The sequence below is a fragment of the Acanthisitta chloris genome, unplaced genomic scaffold (genome assembly GCF_000695815.1).
Source record: "Acanthisitta chloris isolate BGI_N310 unplaced genomic scaffold, ASM69581v1 scaffold29795, whole genome shotgun sequence".
Classification (NCBI taxonomy): Eukaryota; Metazoa; Chordata; class Aves; order Passeriformes; family Acanthisittidae; genus Acanthisitta; species Acanthisitta chloris.
This window is the reverse complement of record NW_008673629.1, coordinates 1-10,350: the sequence shown is the minus strand read 5'-3', so window position 1 is coordinate 10,350 and position 10,350 is coordinate 1. Positions and strand designations below refer to the sequence as shown.

Below are 10,350 nucleotides of genomic sequence, written 5' to 3'. Positions count from 1 at the left end.
ACGGGTGGTGACCGTGGGGAGTCGTGTCCTGAGGTGAGGTTAGGCTGCAGGATTCTCCTGTGCTGCTCTTCCAGCTCCGTCGCATGCAGGAGATGATTGCAAGAATGCAGGCCCAGATGCAGATGCAGATGCAAAGTGGAGAAAGTGACAGCAGTGCAGTTCATGGGCACCACGTGTAAAGTCTGGGTAAGTCTGAGAAAATGAACTCCATCCTGGCTATAACCAGGACATTAAGATGTTCAAATAGCTGCTTAAAGGGCTTCTCCTTCCATTGCTCAGTGGTGTGGCTGGAAAAATGTTTCCAAGATGGGTTTGCATAGCGTTCAGTCATCATTTTGGTTCTTGAGGACTAACTGCTGTTTGTGGAGTGAAGTGACTTGGAGTCAAACTAAACAGGTGTGGGGGGTATGTGTGTACACATGTATACGTGCGAATTTCCCATGGAGTCCGTGCAACATACACTGCAGGAGTTGTGGAAGAAGTCTTTGAAACAGGTGATGGAGTAGTTGTTTCCTTGTGGGTTATAACATGTGCTGTTTTGGGTTTCTGTCTGTGAGAAGACAGCTGACACTATGTTTGTCTCATTTTCAGATGGCTTTGTCCCCTGACTCAGAGGAGACCCCTTGGAGCTGATTGCAGTGCTGGCAGAGCAGGGAGGATGCCTCTTGCTCCCCACTTGGAGCTGCTGTAGAGCTTAACATGGGAGTGTTTTGTGGTAGCTCTTGAGATATATTGCATAACATGTATTCAGTTGGTATTTTGTATCTTACACACATTTGACTTTGGTTTTGTTTAGTCATTCCTATACTGAGGTTATTTTCAATTTCCCATTGTATTAGGGATTCAAAATATACTTTGAAACTTTTTTAGCCTGATACAGTGTTAGATATTTTTTAATGTATCTTATTAGCTCCCTGCTTTTAACTTTGTGTTCCCTTTGGAGATGAACAGCTGTCAGTGGTTCCTTGGTCAGTGGCAGGTGAGAGTCACCTCACCAGGGATCCCACGAGGTTAGTTTTGTATGTCTTGCAGCACTTAGAGCTGTCTGGGAGACCTTCAGCCCTTTCTCTGCTTGCTGCAGACATCACCTGGAAATTCAGGCATGCCTTGTGTAGCAAAGGAAGGAGAGGAAATGCCCTGTGAAGCACAATGTGACATACATGACAGGCATTATTTCCTCCAGATCTAACCCTGGAGGATTGTTGTTTGCCCAAAACCGGTTACCCTAGTGCAGCTGATTTTGAAGAGTTCCTTCTAGGTCAGCACAAGTCAGTCCTGCTGTTTTCTGGCATTGCTGTAGCCAAATAAACTTGGATAATGCTGATGTTGTTCAATGAGAGGAACCCCAAGAGTAGTTTTCTATGCATGGGTGTTCCCTGTATCCAAAGGCATAAGAAATTCTGTAGTTCCTAGTGAGTGTTTTCATACAATTTTTAGGTGATTGCAGACTGCTAAGTGTAGTGCAGAGTATGTACCAGCACCTCTCTGTGAGAGTGACCTGTGCCTTGCAGTCAGTGCAGGCTGAGTGCAGCTTTTGCCCTGAGGTGGAGTCAGCACCATCACTGGAGGTGACACTGGTTATTTGTTCCTTGGGCCCAGGTCACTTTGCTCAGCACTGGTGGCCAAGGACAGTGGTCCCAGCTGCACTGGACAGGAGTGCACAGCAGGCTGGAGCTGTGCTGGCCCAGCTGGGGCCTGACTCTGCTGCTTCTGCTACAGAACATTTGAACTGCTAACTACAGGTACAGTAGCAGCTTCTTTCCTCTCTGTGAGCTCAGGTGCAGCTGTGGCTTTCATAGGGTTTTTTTAAAGGTTCTTTGAAAAAAATAATGGAATTTCTGCAGCTAATGTAGAATTCCAGAGGTGCTCCAGTGTCTAGGTTAAACACAGACCTGCTGAGCAGCTGAAACTTTTAGCTGCTGAAGCTGCTGTTTATGAGGTGGTGTATGTTTGCAGCTTCCTACGAGTGTGAAGTCAACCCTGCAGCCCTTGCTTGGGCAGCTCCAGCTCTCTCCTCAGCACTTGCTGTCGGAGTTTTACATGGCTCATTTGACCTCCCTAGCCTTGCCAGCAGTGAAAACAAGAACCTTGGTGTATGCTGAGAGGCACAGAAGTGCTAAGTCCCTTTTTTTGCCAAACACGCATAAAACTTCGATGGGAAAACATGTACTTATAAATTCTTGACTTGCTTGTTCAAAAGCAGGTGTAGAAACGGAGCAATGTGGTAGCACTGCCAGGGAACTCCACACCATAGAGCCATAGAAGTTTAGGGGTTGGAAAGGGCCTTAGGGATCCCCCAGCCCCTGCCCTGGGCAGGGACACCTCCCACCAGAGTAGGTTGCTCAAGGCTTTAGCCAACCTGGAATGCACGCTGCCAGGGTTGGGGCAGCCACAGCCTCCCTGGGCAACCTGGGCCAGTATCTTACTTGCATTCCCATGGCTGTGAGCCGTACTTGAAGCAAACTGGGAATTGTGAAGTGCCTGCACAGGGCCCTGGCTGTATGTGTCACTCTGTCTGTGCTCAGGTGACAGTGTGGTCTTGTGTGTCTGACACGGGAAGGAGAGCAAACCTGCTCCATGTGTTCAGTGCTGCTTGGTCACTTCCTGTGGAGTTACAGTGTCTGACTCTAAAATACCACGTGTCTGTTACAATATTTGGTCAGGATAAAGTATTCCATTTGATTCTCAGGCAAATAACTTTTGATCTACAAATTCCAGCAGGAGAGATATTTTTGTATGCTGTTTTTCTGGTTTGTTTTTTTTAATGGGAAAGAGCAAATTTGTAACACTTGCCATGTGAACTGCAATGCTTAAACAGGTACCTGCTGCTTCCCAAGCTTTTGGGGCAGTTGTTCATGAGGTGCCTCGTGCCTCTGGAGGTCTGTTTCCCTTCGCTTCTCTTGGGGTGATCTTGAAATTCATGGGTCTGTGTTAAGACATGAAAAATGAGACTTTTCTCGGAAGCTGTTCCAGAGAAACAGCTGCTGGTTGAGGGAAGACTTGGGCAGCAGAAAGGCTTTGGGACTGAAGGTAGGAGCTGTTTGTGGCTTGCTGACCTGGCCACAGTTGTTACAGTATTGTGGCAGCTTTTATTTCAGGAACCAAAATAATTTGGAATTGTAGAGTTTTATAGCTGGTAGTAAAAAAATTACTTGTTCTGGGTACAGAAATCTGTTCCATTCTGTTTGACTGTACTGCCGTTAGCCAAACTACAATAAAAGATGCTGAAATACACTTTCACAGTTATGATTCTGTATTACAATCAGCCCCAGCAACACTGATCTGTGGTGGGATGTTTGAAATGCAAAGAAGAAATGCAGGTGTGGTTGGAACCTTTTCCTCTAAGTTAATACCTCACCCAATCTATGCCTGCACTTCTAGGAGCATTTCTTTCCTGGGATCTACTTTCTCTGGGTAGTCTCTGTGCTGCTCAGCAGGTTTTCCTCTGCTGCCTTTAGACTCCTGCCCCTTGCTCCTCCTGCTTGGGGTCCTGCAAGCTCCTGGCATTTTTCTCACGTTTCAGCCACACTTCTGGGTAACATTTCTCAGTGATGGTGGCTGGTGTGCCCTTCACTGGAGAGTGGTGGGAGCTGACTCCCTGGCCACCCTGGCCCTCCAGCAGGGACCGAGGAAGGTCCTTCAGCCTTTGGTGTGCCTTTCCAGGTGGTTGTCAGCATTAGGATTTACTCCCAGGCCTTCCTTTGGGTGGTACCTGTGGAGGAATTGGCCATACCTCTCTCCTCAGAAGCAGAGTGAGTGGCTGAGGAGAAAGTTGTCCTGTGATGGGAGAGGAAAAGAATGTTTGGCATTTCATTTACAACTGCTGCCCAACCCGACCGTTCAGCCTTTCCCTCGGTGCACTGTCAGTTTACTCTGCTGAGTGTCCAGACCTGGCTGGGCACACCCTGTGTCTGGCAGGGGCTGCTCTGCCGGGCTCTCACTGCTCCTCTTGCCTCTGTGCCCTGAGGGAGGATTTCCATCAGGACTTTGTTAGCTTGTCACACAGATTTAGTGGGTAAAAACAAAAAAAGAGAAAAAAAGTGAATATAATACCTGCTAACTCCTGTTTCCTGACCTCTGGGGAAGGAAAAGCAAACCCGTCATTTTCCCTGCGTTTTTCTGGGCACTTAGCTCCCCATCCTGAAATGCTGGATGTTTTAGGGAAGTGCCTGAGCTGGAGGGCAAACGAGGTTGCTAATTGCTTACAGTCTGGGGAATATGCAGTAATAGAATCCATAAATGTTTTGGGAAGAGTTGAAACTTGCTTGGGAAGACTTGTACTGGAGTTCAGTGCAAAGAACCCCATGGAATTATATGCTCTTCCCTGTTTGCTGTTTTCTCGACTTCGTGTAGTGCACAAAGAGCCTAACATGGAGCTCGGGCTGGCGGAGAGCAGGTCAGGGAAACACTTCAGGGGCTCCTGCGCTGGGAGAAGGCTGTGACTAAACCACTCCCAGCTCAACCTGCTGAAGAGCTCTTCCCACAGCCCGCGGCTCCCGAGGGCATTTCTCAGGAGAGTTTCTGCAGCGTTTGGCAAGGTACGATCTGATGGAGCTGTGTGTTTGCAAGTTCAGTTTCGGTGCTCGGAATGCAGGAGGCAAATGCAGCTTACTCCTACCCACAGGAATGGGAGCCTGTCAGTCTGGTGAGGCAGGGGAGGTGTCCAGCTGCCCCAGATGGAGAGCAGCAGTTTTTGGGAACCTGCCCCCAGCGAGGGCAGAGCCAGCCCTGCAGTTTCCCTGCTCAGCTGTGCCCTGGAGCGAGCAGTGCAGCGCTTTGGCTGCTGTGGGACACGCCGAGCTCCTGGACAGGCAGAGAACGAGGAGCCCTGCTCCCTCTGCCAAGCCTGGGGCTTGCCCTGCACCCCCTGAAACCCAGTGTGAAGGGCCCTGGAGCAGCCACTTTGTGCTCCATCCCGGCCCTCCCTGGCTCTTGGCTCTGCACTTATCCTCCGTGGTGACCAACCAGTGTCAGACTTAAGGCACACCTGCGTTCCAAGAGGGGCCACATTGCCAGGTAGGAAATTCTGCTCCACCGTGTAAGTCACCTCAAGGAAGACATGGCAAAGGGTCAGGGAGATCTGAGCTATGAGACCTGTCTGCTGTTAGCAACTTCAATGCATGAGGCATTCTGCTTAAAGTGCCTCAGGCTGGTTGTCCTCCTGGTTTTCATTGAGGAACAGTTTGAGGCTGGTGGGGCAGCAAGAAGGAGTCACCTCCTTTTTATAAGCAGAAGCCAAAAATTCGTGGGAAAAACCCATGTAGGAAGCAGAGGAGTTCCCAAGGATATGAAGGTAAGTCAGCATGTTCCATAGAACAGGTAAATAAACACAACCTGAGAGCTAATGCCAAACACTCACTAAAACAGATCTTGTGCTGCTCCAGCAGCAGTTACCAAAGAAAAGGTGCTGACAGTAAAAGGCTTTGCTCAGAACTTGCCCACTCCTGTGCCTCACAGTTCCCCATTCCCCTTGTTTCGATGCTTTTGATCCAGTTTTACTTTTAAGCAGCTTTTCCTAGCCCAAAACTGAAGTCGAGCTGGTCCTGCAGTGGCACTTGCTCTGAGTTTGGTACTTTTCCCTGCAGAGAACATGTGCTTTGGCTCCCCAGGGGCATTGCGTTCCCTAGGATGTTGGTATCCAGTGGGGGAAAACTGGTTTGGATGGTCTTGGGGTGCTCTGAGGCAGGGAAAAGCATGGCAGGATGTGGCAGTCCGTGTGTCCAACCGCTCAGCTTGGCACTGGCACCGCTCCGTGTGCTGGCACAGCAGCTGGCACGGGCCCTTTGCCTGGAGCAGGGCAGGGAATCCCAGCTGGGTTTGCCAGCAGGCTGTTGTGGCTGCCTCACACAGAAAGGGACCCAGAGCTGCAAGGGGAGCAGTGAGAGCCCCGGCTCGGGTTTGCCTGGCAGTCAGAGAATTGTTGGCTTACGTTTCCCTAGTGTTTGGAGGTCCTGGACTCATCTCCTTATTCTGAAGTGTCCTGTCCGTGGAACAGAGTTAGGCTTTGCTCTCCTTTATATTGATTTCTTTTAACTGTGGATCCTTGCTGACTGTGCCTTTGTGTGGTTGTGTTGGCTGAGGTATGTGCAGATGAAGTGATCTTGCTTCTCATCAGAATTTCAGGCATTAGGGGAGTGGTGGTGTCTGTCTGGGGATGTCTCACACACACGTTTTTGATGTAGATCTTTGAAGCACAGTACAAGTCATGACTGGACTGAACCGTGCAGCTCCTCTGAGTTAACCTCTGAGGTAACAACTCCAGCCGGACGTGATGGGCAGGGGAGAGACAAACCTCACCGAGTCTGAAACACAAAACGGGGAGCAGGAGCTTTCTGACACTCCCAGTTGTGTGGGTTTCCAGGCCTCAGTGCTCCAGAGTGCTTGGCTGCTCTCACCGTGGTGGCTTCAGTAAGTGAAGGAGAGAAATAATCACGGAGCTGTGGGAAAGACTTTGGTATCTGCTTAATGTTTAGGCTGTTACAGCCACGAAACTAACACCTATTGAGAAATCTTAGCATTCACTGTTGAGCAAATTTAGGGCAGTTGTGGGCCTAGCTGTGCTGCTGCTGTGCAGTAGGGTGGATGCGCCACGGGGAGGCAATAAGGGATCGGCTGTATCTGAGCTTCAGCTGTGGCTGGGGAATAGAGACATGCAGATTGTGGCTGGCTCTTGGCTCAGCGCTGTGGCTCAGCAGCCTCAGCCCTGTGCAGGCTGCCGAGGTTTGTGCTGCTGTCTCTAGGCTGAGCCCTTGGCTCGGGAGGATGTGTTGGGACAGGCTCACTAACCAGGAGGAGCTGCGAGCGAGCGCATCTGCGTGCACAGGTACCCACACACGCTGTGCTTCCTTTGCTTGGCCTAATTGCCCCTCTCCCCGTGAGAGCTGAGCTGGAACACAGCTGCAATTATGAAAGGCAAAGTAGGCGATTGCAAAAAGGGATTGCAGCCACTCTTTTTTTTTTTTTTCTGTTAGCAGAAGCTTTTCCTGTGAGTAAATGCCCAGGCCTGTTCTAAAGAACTGGTTAGTACTGAGGGTTTAATTCTAGGTCACAGTCTGAGGCTGGCAGACTTTGCACTTTATAGAGGCCAATAAAATGGGTAGGTGAGGGTGTGCAGAAGAGCTCCTGAGGAATGTACCAAAGGGGAGCAACCTGATGAGCCCAAAGGATTCCCCCAGAGAGGTGCTCGAGCTTGATTGCAGGGGTGAAAGCAGCTAAGAGTGGAAGTGGCAAATCCCTCCCCCAGAGCCTACAAATCCCTGCAGCATGGAAATCGGTTTCTGGGGTCGGTGCCGTGAGCTGCTGCCAGCGCCATTGAACCAGCTGCACTCTGCTCAGGCTGAAAGCATCTCCGTTCACTGCTGGTGGTGAACAGTTCTTCTCCTGTGCCTCCAGGTCAGTTTTAGCAGCAACTGAGGCTGGAGTACGAGAACAGTTCTGGAGAGTGGCACGTACAGGTTTGGCTGTGTTGTTCGTTCTCTGTGCTCATCATGTGGATCACATCTCTGGTTATCCAGCAAATTCCTGTTTGCCTCGACTTGAGCCTTTTGCCATTTGCTCCCCTCCTCTTGGAGCTGTGGCCCTCGGTATGAGATAGGAGCCCTCTGAGAGATAAAGCTCTGCAGTGCTTATTTGTAAATACGTGCTGACAGAGTTAGCAGCAGGTGTAATTCTCCAGTCTGCAGAGTTTCTCTTTGCCATGGTGAAGGATCTGGAGAGAAAGGAGCTTTTCCAGCTGCTGCTTCTCTTGGTTAGATAAGAAGTCTGCTTTGCAGGACATCCTCCACCTTCATCCAGAGGGTGATTAAAGAAAGATATAACACCATAGTGCAATAAAAGGGTAATTCTCATTTGTCCTGCTCAGGCCAAGAGGAGAATATGGTGTAGATTATATCACATATAATATGTTATATTAGTTGAGTGAGTTAAACCTTGTTATCAGTTCCTGTCTCACAAGGAGAAAATGAGTCCTGGCACTGCATCCTTCCAACAGCAGCAGCTTTCATGTGTGAGGACAGCCTTGTTCTAGCTTTGTTCTCTAAGCTTCCTCGTCCTTCTGCAAAGGCTTCAAACACTGCCTGGATGGTTGGAAAGTTCATTTTCACGGGTGTTACGGAAACTTGGAGGTCTGTGGATAGCTGTGAAGAACTTGTTGCTGAGTCTGCATGTAGTGCATCAGATAACCCTCCACTCCCTCTTTTGGATTACAAAGTCGCCAAACACCACAACTCAAGCACGGTTTTTGTTACAGCTGCTGAGGAATTTTTAAGTGTTCCAGTGTGTAGAACAGGGCTCAGCCTGATAAAGCACTTGCTATTTGTGTCCTGTTTGGTTGGGAGCAGGAATTGCAGAGGGCAGAGCTGTCACCTTCAGATGGGAAACATGGAGTCTTGTCCCTTCCCCTGCTTGTGGTGGCAGGAGCTGAGATGGCAGGTGGTGCCATGTGTCCTGTCCTCCTCTAACCCCCTGGGGAGGAGGTGAAAACGAGTGGTGACTCCTCTAACAGCCACAAGTCACCTGTGGTAGTGACTCGTGTGTGTGTTCCAGTGTTCTTGTACCTATCAGAACATGTGTTCTCACACACACACGTGTAGTATGTAGATAGCTATGTACTGCGTCTGGCTCTGAGGGCTCTGGCACGGGAAAGACATGGACATGTTAGAGCAACCTGGTCCAGCAGAAGGTGTCCCTGCCCATGGCAGGGGGTGGAACTGGATGATGCTTAAAGTCCTTTCCAACACAAACCATCCTGTGATTCTATGATATGATGGAAAATCATTCTTTGGCCTGTGTGGGTCGAAGGGCCAGAAATGAGCCGAGTAACACAGAGGTCCCGAGGCTGTGGATGCTGAAACAGATGGAACCTTTGTGCCTTCTCCTTACTGGATTGTTTCAGCACAGCACGTTACACGTGTTTGGGGAGAGCAGTGGAGGTCAGGCATGTAGAGAGAAGCACACAGAGCAGCATCAGGGTGTTGATGCCTCTGAAGGCTCTGCCATATCTGCAGTTCCTTCCCTCTCCCTGGCTCTGGTTGTACATGGCTTTTGAAGTGATTACATCAGGTTTATTCTCTGACTTAGCAGCAGCTGCTTTTTTAGCACAAGGAAATTTTTAGATGCTAAGGCAAGTGATTGAAACAAAGATGGCTCTGAAGTGTCTGCACTTTGAAGGCTGTGAAACTCCAAGCACTTAGGCTGCAAATGACCCTGCCTGCTCCGTTGTCACTGCCCGTGGAGGAGCCACGGGCACACCCGAGCAGCAGTGCCAGCACTGACACACTTCACCTGGCTGGAACCAGCACTGCTCTCCTCAACAGGGTGGTCTAAAGTGCTGTCTGTGCTTTTGCAGCTTTCCTGTTTATTTCCTTTGTATCCATGAGATCCTTCAGCTCCATTTCACTTTTTAAGGAGAAGAACTCGTGAGACGTATTTTTTTAAAACCTTGTGTCTCTCTTTTCTTTTGAAGAGATGAGAATGCTGCTAGTCAGGAACTTCTCATTAAATCTGTGAGTTGCCTCTTTCTGTGGGTGAGAGTGGTGGAGCTGCTCTGGGATGAAAGGGCTGTCCCACACCATTTGTGTGCTAATACAAAAGTCATATGCTATGCTAATACTGTTTTCCAAGTTGTTGTGAAAAGGTCAAGTTCTCAGAAACAAGGATACTCTTCTTGTGCTATTGCCCATCAATCCATGCCCAGAGACATCCAAGGATTTCTCTCATCTCCGTTGCCTTCTGTCCTGATGGGCAGGTGGTCCCTCTGGATGATGTGGGGGCTGCCAAACGTGGCCCATTCCAGGAGGAGCTTTTTCCTGGCTGCTCTGTTGTCTGCCAGTCTTGGCCTCAGCTTTTGAGCAGTCTTGACATTCAGGAGGTGCAAAGATCTGTTTGTCCTGTGCTGAACTTCCCGCAGTGTTTAGTTCTGTCTGTATTTCTGAGGGATGAGGTTGCTGGCTGGGGGGTGAGGAGCAGGATGCCCTGATGCTCTCTGGTGTCCAGTGTCTCTGTGCTGGACCTCAGCTCGTGGTGCAGCACCTGTGCCACCTCTTGTTCTATAGTGCTGGGGCTGGTTCTGTCCTGAACACCCAAGAGAGCAAATTGTGGGATTTTCTGGTCTGAACCTCAGCAGCTGTTTCCCAGCACGGTGTGACTCTCAGAGCAGCACTCCCCACTGCCAGGGGATCCGTGGGGTGTGTGCTGGGGTGGGCAGCAGGTCCCCGTGGGTGCAGTGCAGTGGGTGCTGAGGTGGGCAGCAGGTCCCCGCGGGTCCCCAGGACAAACACTGCGGGTCTCGTGTCCCTTTTCTGGGGTGCAGGCACTGCACAGCAGCCTGGGGGTTAGCTGCCCTTCAGCTGG

The 10,350-nt window shown here is 50.0% G+C and overlaps 1 protein-coding gene across 2 annotated transcripts in view; it reads left to right on the top strand.

The window, feature by feature from the left end:
- The window catches only part of SEPT2 (septin 2), a 10,335-nt gene extending 10,156 nt beyond the window's left edge, over positions 1-179 (top strand). For both annotated transcript variants that reach the window (XM_009075032.1, XM_009075031.1), the window contains one exon: positions 75-179. In XM_009075032.1, the coding sequence (XP_009073280.1) occupies positions 75-179 (105 nt within the window). The remainder of the gene's footprint in view (positions 1-74) is intronic.
- The last annotated feature ends 10,171 nt before the right edge of the window (positions 180-10,350 follow it).